At 40.2% G+C, this 23,183-nt stretch overlaps 2 protein-coding genes across 5 annotated transcripts in view; both read left to right on the forward strand.

Annotated features, from left to right (window-relative positions):
- The window catches only part of LOC6505749 (acetylcholine receptor subunit alpha-like), a 361,394-nt gene that overhangs the window by 12,289 nt on the left and 325,922 nt on the right, over nucleotides 1–23,183 (forward strand). The window lies entirely within an intron of this gene.
- Nucleotides 3,791–15,200, forward strand: LOC123258389. 4 transcript variants are annotated; one of them, XM_044718324.1, is made up of 4 exons: nucleotides 3,791–9,820; nucleotides 9,879–10,137; nucleotides 10,398–11,775; nucleotides 14,508–15,200. In XM_044718324.1, the coding sequence occupies exon 1, from the start codon at nucleotides 4,203–4,205 to the stop codon at nucleotides 6,807–6,809; it is 2,607 nt and encodes an 868-aa protein (XP_044574259.1). In that variant the 5' UTR covers nucleotides 3,791–4,202; the 3' UTR covers nucleotides 6,810–9,820; nucleotides 9,879–10,137; nucleotides 10,398–11,775; nucleotides 14,508–15,200. The 4 variants fall into 4 exon arrangements, with proteins under 4 accessions (XP_044574259.1, XP_044574261.1, XP_044574262.1 ...); XM_044718326.1 differs by having other exon boundaries at nucleotides 14,521–15,200; XM_044718327.1 differs by having other exon boundaries at nucleotides 10,398–11,730; nucleotides 14,521–15,200.

Here is a 23,183-nt window from a genome sequence, read left to right on the forward strand (position 1 = left end):
TAGGTGCCAACACTCCAAATGTGCGCCTTGAGGAAAGTATTCCTCGATGTTTATTTAAGAGGATCATCTGTTGTTCCAACGATCTGAAGCGGTTGTTGGTAGCCAAACTTCATTTTCGCACCAAATTGATGGTGGAGTCAACAATGGATGTCTGGTTCTAAAGCAGCTTTAGGAGGAAGTCTTCGTTACCCTTAACTTTTGTTATAGTTTTGGCCATATCTTCTGCGTCGAGTACACCAAATAATGAATTGGCTATAGTTCCAACAATATTAAACGGTGATCTACGTTGCCGCGAGTGATGCATTAGGTTATTTCCTGCCTCAAGCTCTGCAAACAGATTTTTAAAGTGGTCCAGAATGGAAGTTCATGCTGCTACGTTTGTCAATTTCTGGCACTAGTGTGCGAGCTCTGTTAATCCAACTGAAAGTACCTTCATATCATTCCAGTAGGGATCCAAGTCGTAATATATTATATTGTTATATTGTCTATTCTGAAACTACAATTCTTGTGGTTCTCGTGGTAAAATATTCCTGACTTGTAACTGAACTCCTATACTTTAATAGGCTTTGTCATCGCTAGTGGAAATAGCGCTAGAATTACAGGCATTGATGATTTTTTTTTTCTTTTTTGCTTTGTAAAGACTGCTCCGCCTCGACGGGTGTCGACTAATGGGCGCTTGTTGTTAATTTCTTCTGGGAACTGTGGAGCTTGCCGAGTCACTGGTCTCTTAAAAACTCCAGATGACGTTTTGATTTCCCCTACCCAAACGAGGTTGTCCGGTCCAGGATACGTTTTGAGAATTGTTTTCCTTTATAAGGACTAGCAATCTCTCTTTAATATTTGAAGATAGTTTGCCGCACGGGATGATTTTTGTATCAGGAGGAGCAGTTATTGGTTCTCCAATTAGGAAGTATCCTGGCGTTAAAGCTGATTCGTCAGTGGGGCCTGACATGGGAGTGTAGGACGTGAATTAAGGATCGCCTCGACCTCGCCGTTGCTGTAACTGATACTAGCAGCCGTTTTGCGAATTTCATAGGCCACCCAAGGACGGTGCTCTTGGGGGACTGAATTTGAAGTCTATTTTGTTGCAATGCTGAACTATGGTGTCCTTCGCTTTCGTTGAGAAAATTGTGGTTTCGATCTTTTTTAATTTATTGTTGGCTCTAATAAAATTTGTTGCATTTTCGCAATCCCATTCCCTCGACGTCCAAGAAACCGGCGGAGAGCGGCCAAAAAGGCGTCTGTTGTGAGATCGGATACCAACTCCAAATGAATTGCTTTCATGAAGAAACAACGGAACACTGCGATGTAGGCCTTTTCAGGACGTTTTCCTCGAATCTTGTGATGAATCCATATGGGGCCACAGAAAATTAATCCAGAGTTAAAGAACGGGCAAGCCCGCGTGACTCTCTCGAATTTCCGATAATTTGACTCATTAATTTGGGCGATTCTGTTACATCGCACGCAGCTGTGTACTATGCTTCTCGCTATTGTATTTTCATTGATGATCCAATATTGTTGCCGAGCAATGGCACGCAAGGCTTGGGCACCGCTATGAATGTTGGTCTCATGAAATTCTCTTAGGATCATTTTTACATTTGTGCCATTATAGGGGAGCATAACTGGATGTTTTGCGTCCTCGGATACGTTTGAATGTTCGAGTCTGCCTCCTACTCGAATTAACCCATCAGTTCTTAGCTCACCCAGAGATAGTGCCTTTATTGACGCTCTATTAGCCTTACAACAGAATCGCAGAATGTACGGAACAATCCGGTTTAATTTATAAAAGGAGTTTCTGTGCCTAGAGTTGCATACCTCCCTCCGAATGTGTTCGTCCATGCTGACGAATTTTGTTTTTTTGTTCTTAATTCGTCGAAATAATGGCTGGCATTTTTGTCCAGTCCTCCCTTGATTCATGTAAGAACGTAAGGGGTCCATAAAATCACATACTGTTGCTCGAGAGTTTGCTAGATGTTGTTCCTCTGGAAAGACGTCGGCTGCATTGTTGACGGATGATACGTGACGCCATTGAGACGGTTCCGTCACTTCTTGAATCTTGGCTATCCGATTTGCCACAAACATGTGGTAAGTGGAAGCCGTTGCATTAATAAACCCTATCATGACGGATGAATTCGTCCAAAGGAACCCAGCAACCTTGTCTTAAGATAAGCGTAAATCTTGTCTGGGACTGCTGCGCACAACTCTAGTCTGCGCAAGGATTGCTTCGCTGTGTGTGCCACTGTAGACTTGGAACATAGCAGTCTTACCGAGGCTTGCCTATTTTTGTACATTGCTCGTACGTATATTGGTGCGTCAAAGGCCCTTTCTGAGGCGTCCATGAAGGTGTGTAATTCTTGCGAGACTGGAACCTTTCTATCAAATATGTGTCTTCGAATTTTCAATTTATTTAGAAATTTCAGGTTAGAACAATAGTTTTTCCAGTCTGATTGAAGTTCTAAGGGCAATTCATCATCCCAAGCCATTTTCAATTCCCAGAGGTGTTGCATGAATATCTTTGCCTTGACGACAACTGACGCCAAACAAACCCATTGGGTCAAAGATTTGTGACGACCAGACCTTAGCTTTGCTGCGTTCGTCCGCAAAGTTGGTCTTTATTGGGCATCCATATGAGGCCGAGGGTTTAACAATGTATTGGTCCAAGGTCTCACCCAATTTTACATCGCTCATGGTATCCTCATTGGGTATTCCTTGCTGTAGTTTTGCATTATTTGAGCACCACTTTCGTAGTTTGAAACAGTATGGTAGTAATATTTTATTCACTTTGGATTTTAACTGCTTCTGCCACTGAGTCAGCACCCATCAATTTATCGTCTTCGTAGAAGTCATTGTCAAGCGCCGCAGTCCCCAACGGGTAGTTGTCCCGTGACCGGATTGCTAATATTAAGATTGCTTTAGATCCTCGGATAGATTGTTGCTCCAGACTAGAAGCTGATATTTTTAATTGGTATGATTTGGGGAAGAACAAAGGACACAAATCAAATTGATCTGTGATCCTGAGTCAAGCAGGGCTCAAAATCTAGCTACTTGTCAGTTCTCTGCCTGAACCACTACCTTTGCTGTTGCAAGAAGGTTGTAATTCTTGTTAGCCGCGGCACCGACAGTTTCGGAATGAAGGCTGTGGACTCCAGGTGTGGTCTGATGCTACTTCAAAAACTATGGCAGTCAGGCAAAGACTGGGATAGCTCTTCTTGAAGAGCTACTTCAGAAGAGCTACTATTTTGGATGCAATGGAAAATCGTCTTTCTACAAGCCACTAAATTGGAATTTCCCGGACACTACTTCAGTTTGCTACCAGACGCAGAGAAAATTGATCTACATACCTTTGTAAACGCTAGCGAATACGCTTTTGCCGCAGTTTCATATCTTTGTATAAAACGGGAAAACAATGTCAATACAGTAATAGTAGCCGCCAAATACAAGGTCGCGCTGCTGAAACCCGACCCCATTCCACGTATGAAACTCTTGGCAGCCGTTATGGGAGTTGGACTACCAAAAAAAATTAAAAACACGCGAGGTTTACGAATAGATAACTGCAGTTGGTGTTCCGATTCTAAGACTGTTCTTCAGTGGCTAAACATCGACCCACGCAATTTACAACCCTTCGTCATGCACCGAGTTGGTGAGATCGTTGATAACACTACCATTAATCAGTGGCGCTGAGTTCAAACAAAAGAAAATATAGCAGACTTAGCCAAAATTTTTGTAAGCTCCAAAGGCTTCTCGATAGATTAAAGAACCCCACTTTCTTATCTAGCCGGAGGTGAATGGTCAGAACCGGACGTGTCCTTCTGTTGAGGAACGGAATGCATTTGGGCAACTTTGTATCTATTCATGTTGCTGAGATTTAGGCAACATGAATCTTATTTTCCCTTAATCATATTGTAAGAAGTTCTATATACAAATAACCATGGCAACGCTGATCGACGCGCCGCCATTTTCTTATATACTTAATAATTTCCCTTTCTCACACATGTAAATCTATGTATGTATACCTAAGGCATCATTGTGCTGCGTCGCATTTAGTTTATTCAGTTATTTCTTAACCGTCAATCAATAAACACCACAAAATTCATATACAGTCCACTGAGAAGCAGTTTCATTTCTGACCATAGTAAACTTTTGGTCCTTCGAGCCGGATTGACTGGAGGAATAATTCACCACTACACGGAATATTGCCTTAAATGGAGGAATACAAGTTGCTGGTTGTAGGCCGCCGCAGACTGAAGGGTACGATCACGAGGATCGTGTCCTTAGCTGAGCGTTTACCTGCAACACAAACGAAGGATGGAATCGATGTCTTGTTGGATCGACTGGATTTGGCATGGAGCGAATTCGAGAAGATTGGCGACAAGATATCGCATCACGATGCGGTCGATGGGTACGTAGATCCAGCCAACGACTACGAGGAGTACGAAGGAAGGTACCTGAGGGCAAGGGAGTTACTTGTCTCAGGAAAGCGCTCACTGGAGCCACAAACAAGCACTCAAAGCAATGAGTCAATGCCAGGTAATGCAGATGCACTTTTCCGGTTACTACAACAACAACAACAGATGCTAGAACGAATGGCGGTTTCTGAAGCAGCAAGTACACCTATTTCACAAGATGACGCAATGAACGCGGTAGCAACGCATAATGAACTACCGAAAATTCAAATCAAACGTTTTTCGGGAGACTACAAGGAATGGTCAGCATTTTGGGATATCTATAAAAGCACTATCCATAAGAAGCGACAACTATCAGATACACAGAAGTTTCACTATTTAAAATCACTATTGACCGATGAAGCAGCGAATCTAATTGCACATTTGCCAATTACTGACAGCGCATATGAAACAGCAGTGTCGCGTTTAAACGAGAGGTACGACAGACCACGCCATATTGTGTTTTCACTATTGGAACAGTTCACAAAGCTACCGGAAACAACAAAGATTGATGTATCAGGGCTAAGGAAAGTGACTGATGGAGCAAACGAAATAGTTCGTGCATTGGACGCAATTGGGGAAAACACACGTGATTGCTGGATCATTTTTCTAATTTTGCAAAAAATGGATGCAGAAACACGTCGCAAATGGATCGAGGACAGCCGCGATCTAAACTCACCAACAACCAAGGATTTGTTCAAGTTCCTGGATACACGCTGTGAGGAGTTTGAACTCAGTCAACGACAAAGCATCGGGGATGGCAAGATCAAGCAAGTTGAAAAGGCGAGAAAACCTATGCATATTATGATGGCTGTCGAGAGAAGCAATGACGTCAAGGGCAACATGAACGGACCCAATCTGGTTGGATCTGCGGATTTTCTGGCGCTTAGTTGTGAACAACGAAGAGCAACGGCAAAAGAGAAATCGGTATGTTTTAACTGTTTGAAGCCTGGACACTTTACCAGGCAGTGTGAATCCAAATTCAACTGTAGGATATGCCATGCTCGGCATCATACTTTATTGCATGTACAACCGGCTGGAAACGCGCAAGGCTTTGCAGCAACCACGATCAATTCGCAGGATACGGCACAGACCGTGTCAACAGGAAGGGAGGACCAGCGTAATCAGGACGCTTCTCACACTACATCGGTGACAGTCAGTCACATCGCACGAGCATACGGCTCACAATCGGCTGCAGACGCACAAGGTTCTGTAGCAATTCCCAACAATTATGGGCGTCGCCAAAGCACGCTGCCGACTGCATTGGTATATGTCCAAAACGCAAATGGGATATATACAAGCTGCCGGCTACTATTCGACAGTGGATCTGAATTGTCGTACATTTCGGAACGTTGCATCAACGCACTTGGGCTAGCACGTTCATCATCACGAATTCTAGTGTCAGGAATTTCTGCCATCAAGGCTGAGGCAACCAGAGGGGTCACTCAGCTGCATCTCAAATCTAGAGTTTCGGACAACACTCTTAAGATTACCGCACACGTTCTAAGTAAGATCACATCTTCGCTGCAGAGACACAATGTCGATCCATCATCGCTCAATGTGTTGAATGGATTCCTGATGGCGGATACCAACTTCGCATCAGTGGCCCCGATAGACATTTTATTGGGGAGCGACTACGTTTGGGCCACCCTAACCGGCCAAAAGATGCACGACAACATGGGCAATCTTATTGCCATTTCTTCAATATTTGGATGGGTCACTACATCGGTTGGAGTTAATCATTCTCCAACAACTACAACTCTATTCTCCACATGCAACATTGACACTACACTACAACGATTTTGGGAGATAGAAGAAGTAAGCTGCTACGCACACAAGGATCCAGACGAAGACAAGGTGGAGAAACATTTCCTCGAAACTCACAAAAGGGATGACACTGGAAGGTATATAGTTGAGCTACCTTTCAAAATAGCAAACCCGAAATTTGCAGACACGCTCCAGGGAGCGCAATCCCGCTTCATGGCTGTAGAAAGACGACTACAGCACAATCAGGATTTACGAGAAAAGTACATCAAGTTTATGCAGGAATACATCAGTCTTGGCCATATGCACGAAATCAGAACACCAAGCTTCGATTCAGGCAATTTCTTCTATTTGCCGCATCATCCTATAGTTGGGCGAAAACTTAGGATCGTATTCGACGGGTCATTTAAAGACGCCAACGGAGTTGCACTAAATGACGTATTACACATTGGGCCTAGTATTCAACGCAATCTCTTTTCCGTATGCCTACGCTTCAGAATGTATTCTCCGCAGATATCGTTAAAATGTTTCGCCAAATTTGGGCCCCGATCATCAAAACTATCAACGTATTGTTTGGCGAGAGCATCCATCAGCGCCTCTTAAGCACTATCAATTAGACACTGTAACTTATGGAACCGCTTGTGCACCATACCTGGCTGTACGAGTGTTAGAACAACTGGCATATGATCACAAGGAGCAATATCCTACTGCATCGAAAATCCTTTTGGAGGATTTCTACGTAGACGATGTACTTACTGGATCGAACAACGAGAATGAGCTAATAGCTATTAGGAATGAGTTATTAGAACTCATGTCACACGCCAAATTGGAACTCGACAAGTGGGTGTCCAATTCATCAAGTATCTGCAGACGCGAATCCAGCACCGAACGAGAAGAAGAAGCAGTAAAAGTACTTGGAATTTACTGGAATTCAATCGACGATCAGCTGATGTACAAGACAGGCTTGACATCAAATCCGAATTGTACAAAAAGGCAAATCCTATCAGATGTTGCGCGTATCTTTAACCCTCTTGGCTTATTATCGCCGATTGTGGTTCAATTTAAAATCATGTTTCAACAGTTATGGCTATTGGACCTGGGCTGGGACACGAAGCTTCCACCAAACATTGCCGAACCATGGCTCAAGTGCAGAGCAGATCTCGACACGCTAAAAAAGCTGAGAGTATCACGATTTGTTCCCAACAGGGAGGACTCAATTGAACTACACGCCTTTTCCGACGCATCAACCAAGGCATATGCTGCTGCTGTTTACTGTAGGTTTCGACATGAAGACGGAACATATTCGGTTTCATTGGTGGCTGCCAAAACTAGGGTAGCACCACTGAAACAACAATCACTACCACGGCTGGAGCTTTGTGGAGCATTGCTGCTAAGTCGCCTGGTACGATCACTCAAGGATGGTTTACGACACAAGGATATACAAGTTTATGCATGGTGTGATTCAACAATTGTATTAGCCTGGTTATCATACCCACCATCGAAGATGAAAACATTTGTCGCAAATCGCACATCGGAAATTCTTGAAACGTTGCCACGACACGCCTGGCATCACGTAAGCTCAAAGGAAAACCCCGCAGATTGTGCATCGAGGGGAATGACGGCTACTCAGCTCATGGAATTTCACCTCTGGTGGAACGGACCAACTTGGCTACACGATGAAGATGAGTATACAGTCAAAATTCAAAACTCAGAACTCTCTTTGAATATTTCAGAAAGCCATGCACAAGGCGAATTGAAGACCACAGCCATGCTCACCTTGAAGGAGATGGACAATTCATTATCAGAATTTGACGAACTAGTCCATCGCGCCTCATCCTGGCGAAAGCTGGTACATACCGTGGGCTATGTTTTACGTTTTATTCAAAGACTGAGAGAACCACGAAAACGAGTCGAATCCACGATACTGTCATTTGAAGAAATCAAGGCAGCACAAGTAGTATGCCTGCGGAACGCACAGGCGTGCTTTGGAGATGACAGAAGGCTTCTACAAAGGGATCAACCACTGCGAAACAGGTCGCAGTTATTCAAGCTAACCCCGTACATTGGACAGGATGGTCTGCTACGAGTTGGAGGCCGTTTGAGGCAGTCCCAATTACCAGAAGAAGTCAAACACCCGATATTACTCCCTAAGGCACACCACATTACGAAGCTAATCCTGGAACACGATCACTGGGTAAACTTACATCCAGGCACATCTGCACTGTTTGTAATAGTTCGCCAACGATATTGGATAATTGGAGCACGCAACCTGATTAGAAAGGTCAACCACAACTGTATCAGATGCTTTCGTCAAAGACACCATACTACGAATCAACTCATGTCCGACTTGCCAAGTATCAGAATCACACAATCACTTCCCTTTGTCAATTCTTGATGTGATTACGCTGGACCAATTACTCTCAAGGATCGAAAGGGTCGCAACGCTAAGAAGTCAAAGGGATACATATGCCTCTTCGTGTGCCTCGTCACCTCGGCACTACACCTGGAACTAGCCACTGATCTCAGCACGAAGACATTTCTAGCCGCTCTGAGAAGATTCATGTCGCTCCGAGGAAAATGTGCACAAATCTACAGTGATAATGGCAGGAACTTTGTCGGAGCAAGGCGAGCATTGGACGAGATGCAACAACTTCTGGCATCTTCACAGCATAAGGATCGAGTCTCGCAGACATTGGCAGATGAAGGCACCTCACTGGGGAGGAAAGTGGGAGTCTTCCGTAAGATCAGTCAAGCTTCACCTGCGCCGCGTCATTGGCAACACTATCCTAACGTTTGAACAGATGCACACCCTATTAGCACAAATAAGTGCAGTGGTAAACTCAAGACCACTGTACTATACACCGGACACCGACGTCACATATCTGTCTCCAGCACACCTGTTCATAGGCAGATCATTCACAACAATTCCCGAAGGCGACATGAGCCACATACAGGAAAATCGACTGGACTACTGGCAGGGAGTTCAAGCACTATACCAAGGATTCTGGAAGCGCTGGCACCAGGAATACCTAACTACGCTACAGCATCGCCAAAAGTGGGGAACCCCGCAACCCAATGTGGAATTGGGATCAGTTGTTCTCATCAAGGATTCGAATACTCCGCCAGCAGCCTGGCCACTTGCAAGGGTCATCTCAACTCACACAGGAACAGATGGTAGAGTTCGTACTGTCAAATTGAAAACTACTTCAGGAGAAGCCCTATAACCAAGATCGCAGTTTTACCAAATTCAGAAACGATGTTTCAGGGCGGGCCGGGATGTTGAGGAACGGAATGCATTTGGGCAACTTTGAATCTATTCATGTTGCTGCGATTTAGGCAACATGAATCTTATTTTCCCTTAATCATATTGTAAGAAGTTCTATATACAAATAACTATGGCAACGCTGATCGACGCGCCGCCATTTTCTTATATACTTAATAATTTCCCTTTCTCACACATGTATGTATGTATACCTAAGGCATCATTGCGCTGCGTCGCATTTAGTTTATTCAGTTATTTCTTAACCGTCAATCAATAAACACCACAAAATTCATATACAGTCCACTGAGAAGCAGTTTCATTTCTGACCACCTTCTATGAACAAACAAACAAGGTTAAATTGCGTATGCATGTAGTTATAACAACCAATCTAAAGCATTCCGAATTTGCAGTTTACTATTATTCGGACTTTAGACTCTGTGTAGAGCTGTGGCTAATTTCCTCGTGTTGGAAAAACCAAAAGTCACACTGATTCACATACACATTGTGTGTGTAGGAAGGGGAAGAGCAATGTTGATCTCAGGGAGAGCCAAATCTCTCTCTCTCTAATTGTTCTTTCTCCTTTATGCTTTTTGAACGTTTTTTGTTTTTTTTTTGTATGCATATGCGTACGCTTACTTACTTCCTTAACGACAGCGAGAGCGTGCAGACGTAAAATAAATTAACTAAAATAACAATCAAAGTGTTTTTACTATTTGGACAATTTGGCTGGTGTATGGAAGTTATATTAACTCTGTTAATATAAACTTAACAAATCTCATAGGTTATGGGCCCAGTCACAATTTGCAACTAAGCGCTATAGTGGAATACTTTGATTGTTAACGAATAATAAAAGTGATATACATATAAAAATAAAAGTGAACAACGTACATATACATATATGTACATACATATGTATAACGACGCGCCAGGTTGGCGTACATTTTTTTTTGCTTTCAGTGTGAGTGCAGACTAGCAACAAAAAAAATTCTAAGAAGCGCATAACAATCGAACAGAAGAACAGTTATTCTCGTATGATGGAAAAAGGAAAGAGAAACATAACACCTTTTAACGGGGAAAAATATTCCATATGGAAATTTAGAGTCAGGGCTTTGTTGGAGGAAAACGATTTACTAAAAGTAATTGACGAGATACCAAGTGGTGATAGAAGTGACGAAGTGAAGCGAGCAGAGAGAAATGCAAAGAGTCTCATAATTGAATATTTGAGTGACTCTTTTTTAGTGTTTGCTAACAACGGGAACTCGGCTAAGGAGATTTTTGAGAATTTAGATAATATTTACGAGCGTAAAAGCCTGGCATCTCAACTTTCATTACGCAAACAACTATTGGCTTTAAAATTGAAAGGTGATTCTCCGCTAGTTAACCATTTTCGATTATTTGATGATTTGGTTACTGAGTTAGTTGCGGCGGGAGCCAAAATAGATGAAATGGACAAAGTGTCTCATTTGCTTTTAACACTCCCAACTAGCTATGATGGGGTAACAACAGCGATAGAAACTCTCTCTGAGCAAAGTTTAACACTAGCTTTCGTAAAGACTCGGCTCCTTGATCATGAAATCAAATTAAAAGGAGTTAGTAAGGACACAAGTGCAAAAGTGTTGCAGGCTATAGGCAATCGAGAGCCTAGGAATAGCACATACAAAAACAAAAAAACAAAATTTGTGAAGAAACAATTCCAGAAGAAGTTAATCCCTAAGCTAAAGTGTTTTCATTGCGGCAAATTAGGCCACATGAAAAAGGACTGTTTCTTCTTAAAAAGGCAGGCAGGGGGCAACCAGAATATTCATGTCCAAAGTAATGTCAGAGAGACACAAGCCCAGATGGCAACAGCAACGCAGCCAGAACGCTCGTTTGCATTCATGACGAACGTAGCTGTTAGAGAGAGACAGACTCAGATGGCAACCGCGCAGCCGGACTGTGTTTTTGCTTTTATGATGAAATTAGCTAATTCCAGTGAACAGACAGATGGCGTAGATTTCATATTAGATTCAGGGGCGTCAGATCACATAGTAAACGATATAACTTTATTTTCTGAGTACGAGAATGTAAACCCAAGTGTGGCGATTGAGATTGCAAAGCGTGGAGAATTTGTGTATGCTACTGCGAAAGGACTAGTTAGTCTTAACAATTCCGGAAACAACATTGCATTAAAAAATGTGCTATATTGCAAGGAAATCCCGCACAATTTACTATCCGTGAAGAAGATGCTAGACGCTGGAATGTCCGTCCAATTTAATCCGGATGGTATAAAAATAATCAAAGATGGTAACTTGGCATTTGAAGGTTTTTGTAAGTATAATGTACCGACTGTGAAATTTTATTTAAATAGTAAAGTATATACATCCAAAAGTTTAAATGATGCAGAGTATCGCTTGTGGCATGAAAGGTTAGGACATATTAGTGTAGGAAAATTCTTAGAAATTAAACGAAATAGCTTGTTTGAAGATGTTGAACTTATAAAAAACGTACAGCTAAACAAAAATGAAATATGTGAGGCGTGTATTAACGGAAAGCAATCTAGGCTAAAATTTGAGAAATTTAAAAACAAAGAAAATATTGACCGCCCATTGTTCGTAGTTCATTCTGACGTTTGTGGTCCAATTACGCCCTCAACTATTGATAATAAAAACTACTATGTAGTTTTTGTTGATCAGTTTACACATTACTGTGTGACATACTTAATAACTTATAAATCAGACGTGTTTTTTGTATTCAAAGACTTTGTGGCAAAAGGTGAGGCTCATTTCAACTTAAAATTGGTAAATCTATATATTGATAATGGCAGGGAATACCTCTCAAATGAAATGCGTGATTTTTGTGTAGAAAAAGGTATCAGCTATCATTTAACGGTTCCTCATACCCCACAATTAAATGGTGTTGCAGAACGGATGATTAGAACAATCACCGAAAAAGCTCGCTCTATGATTAACTGTACTAAACTTAATAAAAGTTTTTGGGGTGAAGCCGTTTTAACAGCAACTTATTTAGTTAATAGGTCCCCAAGTAGAGCTTTGGAAAATATAAGAAAAACACCATATGAGATGTGGCATAAAAAGAAGCCAATATTAAAATATTTGAAAGTATTTGGATCAACTGTATACGCACTAAATAAAGTGCGTAAGCGAAAATTTGATGAGAAATCTATTAAGACTTTACTCGTCGGGTATGAACCAAATGGCTATAAATTGTGGAATGAGGAATCAAGAAAATTCATGATAGCTAGAGATGTAGTGGTGGACGAAAAAGGCATAAAATCGATGACTTTAAATGAAAATGACTCTGTGGTAAAACATAATGATGTTAGCAGAAGTCATGATTCTCCAATTGAAGAGAATGAAGAGTTAGATTTTCCATCACAGGAAATGAATCAATCAATGGATTCAAAGTTTGGTGAAAACTCAAATGAAAATTCCACTTGTCTCAAGAATACCGATCCAGAAGTTGAAACTGGTGATAATATACAAGAAAATGAAAATCAACAAGTCAGACGCAGTGAGAGAAATAAAGATAAACCAAAATTATCATATAGATTTTTAGAAAAATGTCTTATGAATACCCAAATATGTTTAAGTGATATTCCCAATACTTATGAGGAAATTAAATTTCGTGATGACAGAGCCTTGTGGGAGGAAGCCATTCAAGATGAACTAAATTCGCACTTTTTAAATAAAACATGGTGCTTAGTGAACAGGCCTATGAATAAAAACATAGTAGATTGCAAGTGGGTTTTTAGTTTAAAGCAAGATGAAAATGGTAACTTACTAAAACATAAGGCAAGACTAGTAGCGAGGGGCTTCACCCAAGAGTATATGATGGATTATGATGAGACCTTTGCACCTGTTGCACGAATTTCTAGTTTCAGATTTCTTTTAGCATTTTCTAATCAATATAATTTACTGATCCATCATATGGATGTAAAAACAGCTTTTTTAAATGGAACTTTAAAGGAAGAAATTTACATGAAGGTTCCAAAAGGTTTAAACCAGTATGATGAAAATAAAGTATGCAAACTAAATAAAGCTATCTATGGCCTTAAGCAAGCTGCCAGATGCTGGTTTGAGGTTTTTGAAAATGCACTTAAAAATTTTGGATTTCAGAATCTAGAGGTAGACCGATGTATATATATTTTAAATAAGGGAAATATAAGTAAAAATATATATTTACTATTATATGTTGACGATGTGGTAATTGCTACCAGTAATTCCGAAAGCATGTCTAAATTTAAAGCTTTTCTTTCAAGCACATTTCAAATGACTGACTTATGTGAAATACGACATTTCCTTGGTATAAAAGTTGATCGAAAAGATGACCAAATTTGTCTCAGTCAATCTGCATATATTAAAAATGTTTTAAAGAAATTCAATATGCAAGATTGTAACCCAGTTAGTACCCCTCTTCCAAACAAACTAAATTATGAGGACTTGCAAGCTGAAGAATCATGTGAAGCACCATGTAGGAATTTAATTGGCTGTTTAATGTACATAATGTTGTGTACACGCCCGGACTTGAGTACATCGATAAGTATCTTAAGCCGGTATACTAATAATAATAACAAAGAATTATGGCAATATCTTAAACGAGTTTTAAGATATCTAAAGGGAACTGTTGACTTGAAGTTATCGTTCAAAAGGAGTCCTAAAGTAGATAATATCCTTATAGGATATGTCGATTCAGATTGGGCTGGAAACGAGACTGATAGGAGAAGTACGACAGGATATATATTTAAAATGTTTGGAAATTGTTCAATATCCTGGAATACTATGAAACAAAAATCAGTTGCTGCTTCATCTACCGAAGCTGAATATATGGCCTTATTTGAAGGTGTTAGAGAAGCATTATGGCTAAAGTCATTAATGAATGAAATGAAATTAAAATCTAATGGCCCAATAGATATTTTTGAAGACAACCAAGGTTGTATTAGCATAGCCAATAACCCTACCTGCCACAAGAGAACTAAGCACATAGATATTAAATATCATTTTACCAGGGAACAAATTGAAAACAAACTAATCTGTGTCAAGTATATTTCCACAGATTTCCAGTTGGCTGATATTTTAACGAAGCCGCTACCAACAGCTAGATTCACTGCACTGCGAAACCAACTGGGGCTTACTGGACTTGCACCCTGAACCTTTATATGAAGTTATTTTGTTTTCTTTTAACCAAGACAAACTGGATCTCTTGGCATATATATATATACATATATTTAACAATAATCAAACCAAAATAATTTTTAGTCTAACCACTGTTGTTTATAAAGAAGTGAATCTTGTTAATTTATGTTTTTTTTGATTGATCTGATTGGGTTTTACTGGGTTTCCCCAATTCCTTGCAGCAAATGCTGGATCAGAAAAGAAAGAGACCCCAGACAAGAAAAGAAAAAGAAAAGAAACAACAACAATTTGAATATGCACGCACTCGTCTGAAAAATATTATTTTTTGTTAATCCTTAATTTGTATCAGTGTAATTTTTGAGGTGGCGTGTTGGAAAAACCAAAAGTCACACTGATTCACATACACATTGTGTGTGTAGGAAGGGGAAGAGCAATGTTGATCTCAGGGAGAGCCAAATCTCTCTCTCTCTAATTGTTCTTTCTCCTTTATGCTTTTTGAACGTTTTTTGTATTTTTTTTGTATGCATATGCGTACGCTTACTTACTTCCTTAACGACAGCGAGAGCGTGCAGACGTAAAATAAATTAACTAAAATAACAATCAAAGTGTTTTTACTATTTGGACAATTTGGCTGGTGTATGGAAGTTATATTAACTCTGTTAATATAAACTTAACAAATCTCATACCTCGTATATATCGAGACGCTATATGCCTAATGCTGTGGCAACCCTTTGCCTAAACGTCTAAGCCCTGACATCGTTCGCTCAGCCAAGACATGGCTATTTAAACAGACGCAGTTCCGCTGTTACGCTGCCGAGATTACTTCCTTAAAATGCAGATCATGCATCAATAAATCCAGCCCGCTTATTTTTTGCGCGGTTCCCACTGCATACGTACAGCCCACCTCCCGTCCAACCGACCGAGGGACGCTGCCGCGTGACGTACGGCTCGAATCGCGGGAATAGATCCGAGATAGTTAAGCGAAAAGTAGGAGAAAGATATCACGAGGAAGAGTGTTGCACAGGTAAGGCGGTTAATATAAGCGATTTAAGATTGTTAGTAGAGCAAGGTGACAAGATGTGGTAGAGACCATTGTAGTCCGAACATAATAACCTGAACGGATCGTGTTGGGCGTATGTCGAACTACAATGGCTGAGGAGTAGAGGACGAAAGTTTCTAGTCCTTCTACTAGGAACGTTAAAATTTAAGCGTGTTAGTAAATGCTGGCTGTCTATATTTCCATAAATAAGATTGTATAGAAACATGACACCCAGCATCGTTCTACGGTTTGTTAATGAAACACGATCCATACTCAAGAATCGGACGGACGGAATGATGTATATAACGTTTTAGTTATGTACGGGTCATTAAATTCTTTTGACCATATTTTAATAAAACCAAGCACACCCATAGCTTGATTAACCATGGTAGATATACATATGGTCGGTAAATTTAAGTTTCAAATCTAATAGGACACCTAGATCGTTAACCTGAGTTAATCGTTCTAAGGCGTTCCCATAGAGAAAGTACATAGCCTGGTGAGGACTAGATCGGTAAAAAGGCATGAGTTTACATTAAATTAATTAAACACCAATTTTGAAGTTTATCCAAATCGGATTGAAGTCTAGACTGGGCGCTAGTGAATTTATACTGAAGGCATAGCTTAACGTCATCAGCGTACATAAGTACAAGTGAATTAGTTAAGGCAAGGGGCAAGTCGTTAATAAACAGTGTAAAAATTAGGCGTCCAAGATGGCTTCCTTGGGGCCCCCCAGATGTGGCGCGGACTAAACGCGAGGTTTACTTATAAGAAGCGAATGGTTAACAGAGTCAAATGCTTTACTGAAGTCAGTGTAAATGACGTCTGTTTGTAAGCCATTCCGGAAGCTATCCGTGATAAAAGATGTTAGCTCCAATAAATTGGTAGTGGTGGAGCGGCGCTTCATAAAGCCATGCTGGCACGGAGTTATTATTGAACTACATAGGTGTTGCAAATGTGGAGTGATTAGTTTTTCAAAAAGCTTTGGAATTGCTAACAATTTAGAGATGCCTCTATAATTAGCAGCGTCGGATTTTTTCCCTTTTTTATGCAGCGGAATAATGAAGGATTCCTTCCACATAAGGGGAAAGATCGAAGTTTCCAGCGATTGATTAAACAGTTTAACGAGCGGTTTGCACAGTGCCTCGGCGCAGTTCTTCAGAACACAGTCTGGTACTCCATCAGGGCCTGGCGAATACTCGGGCTTGACCTTAAGAAGATCCGATAACACACCACTTTGATCGAAAGATGGGCGAAATATATGATTGGCTGATTGGATATTATAAGTGTAAGGCTGAGCTGAGCTGCTGCTAGGTGAATACGTAGTTTGAAAAAACTGTGCAAAGAGATCGACCATTGCCTGATCAGTGTTCGCATAAGAGTTCTCAAACGTAAGCAGTGGGGGAAAGATACATGTTTACGCTTAGTGTTTACAAAGTTATAAAACTGCTTTGGATCCTGAGTAAACTGAATCCTGCAGCGGCGAATATAACTCCTATAACATTCTGCGTTATGCCCGGTGAAATTGGACCGAGCTACTAAGTATCTAGAATAACTAACTGAACAGCCAGATAATCTATGTTTATTCAAAAGTCTACTCATACTATTCTTTAAATTGATAAGATGCCTTGTATACCAAGGCGGATTCGCTGACGCGGACGGATATTTCCACGGCACACAAACGTCAAAAAATGGGTTTACTGTGAAATAAAATTTTTGTAATGCTAAGTATATATCATCGGCCAGTAAATCAGACCAATCAAATTCCGAAATTAACTTATTTAATTTCATAAAGTCAGCCTTACGAAAGAAACGAACTTTATGAGATTTAAGTGTAGACTTAAGGTCAATTAAGGAATTGTTTTCAATTGAAAGCTCAAGAGTGGGATGATATGGATCCTCAGGGTCAGAAAGGGGCAAAGTTCCATCAGGATCAGAAACGAAACATAAGTCCAGCAGCCGACATAAATAATTTCTAACGTGGTTAATTTGTCCGAGTGACATGTCAAACATGCCCACAGGGAAGTCGTGGTGGGAGTTAAGCTGTAAAGACGGTGAATTTTCAACATTTGACCACATTAGTTCTGGGATATTGAACCCAGAGCTATCAGCTGGTCACCATCAGACAGACGATGGAAAACCAAACGAATAGCGGACAAATGTTGCAAAGGAATTCAATGTCACCAAACTCTTGTGATTTTACCTCTTCAGAAGCGAGTTTGGAGTCTACAGAGATTAACACTCCTCCTCCTCTTCGCAGAGTTCTATCACATCTAAAAGTCTTGTACCTACTAGGAAAAACTTCGGAGCTTAAGAAATCCGGCTTTAACCAAGTTTCTGTAAATACAATAATGTGAGATGCAAAGAAAGAACTATCAGAATACAGTTTGGGAAGTTTACTAAGTAACCCTCTTGTATTCTGATAAGTGTTAGAGAAGACATTAGTTTTTTAAAACTCAGGAAGATGACCCACAGGTTTGGTCATTTTTTTTTCACCGTACTTGGCTGATGTTCTTGGACGAAAATATTCTCTGGCCAAAAGCTGGCGAAACAAATCGTCTTGAACATCTGCAAGGGCACACGTGTTTTGAAAGATGACGTGTGCCTGGTGTATGAATATTTAAATTTTGTAATGTCCACTACCTTTATGTCGGCTTTTGTTTTGGCTTTGATGTAAGCCGAGATATCAATCTCAGAAGTATCAGGGGCAAGCCGGAAAACAAAAATATGTTTCGATTGTGGGATCACCTGCAAGGGTTTTGGTGCCGCCGCAACTAGTACAGCGGCATCAGTACGTACCGGGGGTCCGGACGGTTGATTGCCCTGTTTGGTGACTGTTACGGGGGTTTGAATTATTGGGTCTGGGATCACTTTAAGCGATGCCACAGAGGACATATCGGACAATTGCTGATTAATTCTGATATATTCGGAAGCCGAATTTTCCTCAGGTCCGGCCTTGGAGTGGTCAGAGATATAAGCGGCTGCATAGTTGTCGGCTGAGCAGGCTGAAGATTATTCGCCACAAGCACATCACTAAAAGAGGATTTCTTACGCTTTAGAGACTCATTTAGTAGTTGAAGACTACTAAACTGTGTATCTAGCGCACAGAGTTGGTCATTGATTTTACGAAAACCACTAATCAACTCCTTGAATCCGCTTTTAGTCTGCCTCATGAACGATCTCATTTCGTCCTAAACAGCACGACAACGGTCACAGCAAAAGTGGAGACGAGACCTACGCGAGATTGCATCCGAAACTGAGGCCGTGAACCCGGCCCACTTAGCGTGTAAAACGTTTTCACAAAGCCAGCAGTGGATGGTAGGCTGGGAAGACGAGATTGTCTTATTGCAAGACTTCAATGCACAGACCAATTTAAATTCCATAATTATTAAAAATTTGAATAATTATTTTATTAGAAATTATCAAAATTTCAATAATTAATTTATTAATAATATTGATGAACCTTGTAACACTGTACCAGGGAAACGAAAGCGGGAGATTGAAGAGAGCGAGTTAGCAAAGAATAGAGATAAGAATCTCTATTGAGCGAGAAATAGGAGCAATAGAATAGAGGCAACACCGTAAGAGATGAAGAAGCAGAACAGGGCTATGTTTGGAAGAAAAATTTATAAAATTATTATTTTACCTCCAAATATATCACTGCACACGCGAAGCGATACGGATCTATAAATTGCAATTTCTTATTATTTTTATTTTTTTAAGTGAATAGAAATAAACAACGATTGTTTATGGAAATCTAATAAGCAAATTTTATGACAACGCAGTGCGCACAAAAAAAACACGTCCGTTCGCTTTGAGATAAAGAGAAGAATGAATGATCGCTATGAACGTCTAATTGGATGCATCAGGTGTCATACGTATGCAATGCAGATTGGACCAATTGAACCCATCAGATGACGCCATCATACTGCAAAAAAAAATCACAGATTACCTTCTTAATCGCCAAGGATTATCACGAAAAATCTCATCACATGCTCCATGAGGCAACAACTTATTTGATACAAAGCGATTTCTACATTCCACGTCTGCAAGGTCTTTTTAAGGAAGTCCGAAAGTGTTGGCAAAAAGGCAAAGTCGTAACTTACCTAAACACCAACAAATGGCCCCTCTACCAGCTGCAACACTCGCTTCCTTCAAGAGACCCTTTACGTATACCGGAATAGACTACTTTGGCCCGATTCTCATCAACGTTGGAAGGCACAAGGAAAAGTGTTGGGGAGTTCTGTTCACGTGCTGAATTTTAAGAGCAGTGAACTTAGAAGTGGCTCACAAGCTTGACGCTAGTTTCAGCATTATGTGCCTAAAAAACTTCATGGCACTTCGAGGAGCACCGAACGAAATTTACTTAGACAACGGCACTAATTTTGAAGCCACAGAAAAGGTAGTGAAGAAGGAAAATGGATTACCTTACCGAACCGAAAGAAATTTATTCAGGCAACGGCACTAATTTAGTGAAGGAGAAACTAAAAAGGATTAACTTGGATAATATAGCCATACTACATGACGAAACCAAATGTAAATTCAACTCTGCTCTGTTAAATCAGTCCTAAAATCGATCTTCCCAACAAATAACTTTAACGACGAAACTTTACGAACTGCTTTAATGTAAGCCTAAACTTCTTAATTTCCAGACCATTAACATTTGTTTCTCTAGATTCCAAAGACGAAGACGCTTTAACACCAAACCACCTACTCATAGAATCACCTAGCGGTTATAAGCCAATGTTAGAAGACAACCTGAGGCTGGAATGTTGCCGTCGATATTAAATACTGCTTCGATCCCTTCAATATGGTTCTATTACGCAAAAAGGGATTTTGGCATATATTTTGGCACACAACTGATCTACATTGTTACATTGCAACGGCAATCAACCGAGGAAAAAGACAATGATAGTAATCAACCGGGGAAAAAGACAACGTTTTTAATTTTTTTTTTCCAACTTCCACTAAATAAAAAATTTACTAAAGAATTTTTCAATGCTTATTGGTAGGTTGAGCCAACATATTGTGCAGCAGCAAGGTCTGCCCGACCCTATTCCACACCTTGGTAGCCAAGATCCAAGATACCGCCTAATCAATGCATCATCAACGACACAAATCCGGGGCGCTAAACATCGTTGGTAATATCGAAAATGGTCTCTTCGGAGTGCTGGATGATCAGTATGAAAAATGGATAGAGGTTATAGAGATTTTAAAGGCTGAAGAAGATAGAACACATGAAATAGGGGAGAACCAAACCGAAACCCTATTCGTCTGTACTACAAAGAAGTAAGTTTTTCTTTCCCAAGTATCTTGCTGGGCATCAAGGAGGCCTTGAGCGCTCGCCTCATCAACGGCTGGCTCTATAATAATTTGAGGGGCAATATTCTCCCTTTACATCTGTTCGTTCTTCGTTTCTGACCTTTGGGAGTGTTTTATTTGCTCTAAAGTGCTAGTAGCTGGATGCGCTCCGTCGGAGTCACCCAAATGTTAATCTTTAATGATTAAGTTTAAGCAAGGGGTACTTAAATTGATTGCTGATTTTTTATCGCAGCTTTTACTTGAACAAATTGGACTTGAAGAAATAAATAAATTCAGAATAGCTTTGTCTGAGACTGACTTTATTAATTAGAAAGTTTAATAAATAAAGCTAATTTGATACATGGATATTGCTCAGGTGAAAAATTAATGAAAATATAGCAAAAACGTTAAAATTATATGTTAACAATTCACAAGTGTAATATTTAGCAATATTTTGTTGATTTCATTAAATCGGAATGTCAACAGTTTTTGCTGCTGTTTTAGTTTGGTATTGCTGTAATGTTTGCTTCTTTAAGTTATCGTTCTTTATGTAGACACATAAAATAACTGGTTGTACATTTAGTTATTCAAGATACTTAGTAGCTCGGTCCAATTTCACTGTTCATAACGCAGGATGTTATAGTAGTTATTTTTGCAGCTGCCGGATTAAGTTTACTAAGGATCCGAAGTAGTTTTATTATTTTTTGTTATTATATTACTATTACTATATTTTTTGTTTTATTATAACTTTGTTAACACTAGGCATAAACATGTAACACTAACGTGTGAAAACTCGTATGCGAACATTGATCAGGCAATGGACGATCTCTTTGCACAGTTTTTTAAAACAACGTATTTACCCAGCACCATTCTAGCTCAGCCTTTTATTTTTCCCATCCTTCGATAAACATCGTTTATATCGGCTTTTCTTAAGGGTAGTTCTTAAGGGGTGGAGTTCCAGGTTGTGTCCTGAAAAACTGAGCCGAGGCACTGTAAAATCCTTTCCTTAAACTCTTTGTCGGGTCACGCAGCCGCCGGAAAGTCTGGCCGGCAATAATTTATTGAACTCGTGACTTCAAACTTCGTGACTTCGTCACTTTTTTTTATCTTTATGTCCCTATTCGCGTTGCCTGCTCTCGTACATTCGATCGGCCTGCATCTATCGTCATGCGTTGGCGCAGTCTCGCTTTCTCGCGGTATCTCTGGGTCGCTCCGCAGTATCAAGCGTTAAGCCGCGGAAGTAATATATATTATTGGTCCGTCCGATTCATGAGTACGGATCGTGTGTCTGGAGTCCCCAAAATGGAGTATTTATCATAGTAGACCCACCTCTTATCATAGTAGACTTTTATTAATCAACTTACCATCATTAACAAACCGTTTCTTTAAAATCTTATTTATGAAAATGTAGACAGTCAGAATTTTTACTAATACTCATAAATTTTAACGTTCCTAGTAGAAGGACTAGAAACTTTCGTCCTCTACTCTTCAGACATATGCCCAAAACGATCCGTTCAGCGTATTATGTTAGGCCTACAATGGTCTCTACCACATCTTGTCACTTTGATCCACCAACGATCTTAAATCCCTTATACTAAACGCCTTATCTGTGCAACAATCTTCCTCATGATATCTTACTCCTATTCTTCTTTTAACTTTCTCGAAAATGTCCCCGCGATTCTGTACGTTATGCGGCTACGTCCCTCGGTCGGTTGGACGAGAGGTGGGCTGTACGTATGCAGTAGGAACCGCGCGAAAATATTTTTATATACCTAGAATTTGCTCGAATACGCGTCGATTGGTACCTGAACCAACCCGATCGGAAAAAATTTCCCAAATGAAGATGTTTCTCAAATTTTTCTCCGGAAAATACTTCGATAGAAAGTACTTTCAAATACCACTTTCTTTAAGATCAAATTTCTAAATTGTAAGAAAAAAAATACACTGAAAACAAATTTCCAAAAAAATTGTTTTTAAAATTGGCTTTAACTATTCTATTCATATTGCATTTGGAGGTTAGCCCTCGAGATGACGCAACTTACCGCCGAGACCGCAAAATATCCCAAGAAATTTGCAGCTTCTGTTTTTCCCTGGAGGGTCTTTTCAGGCGACACGAGTGGTAGGCGATACGCATTTCCTAGCTTCATCTTCAAATTCGTAATGGACAGGGGATATATGAATACCGCTCTTTTTTTTGTGAGCTTGAACAATGTTAGGAGGCGATCAGTTAATATAAGACGTAA

Source organism: Drosophila ananassae, chromosome 2L (assembly GCF_017639315.1).
Source record: "Drosophila ananassae strain 14024-0371.13 chromosome 2L, ASM1763931v2, whole genome shotgun sequence".
Taxonomy (NCBI): Eukaryota; Metazoa; Arthropoda; class Insecta; order Diptera; family Drosophilidae; genus Drosophila; species Drosophila ananassae.

Excerpts from the sequence above, each read along its gene's own strand:
- LOC123258389 (XM_044718324.1), top strand. The coding sequence starts at position 4,203 with ATGGAGGAATACAAGTTGCTGGTTGTAGGCCGCCGCAGACTGAAGGGT.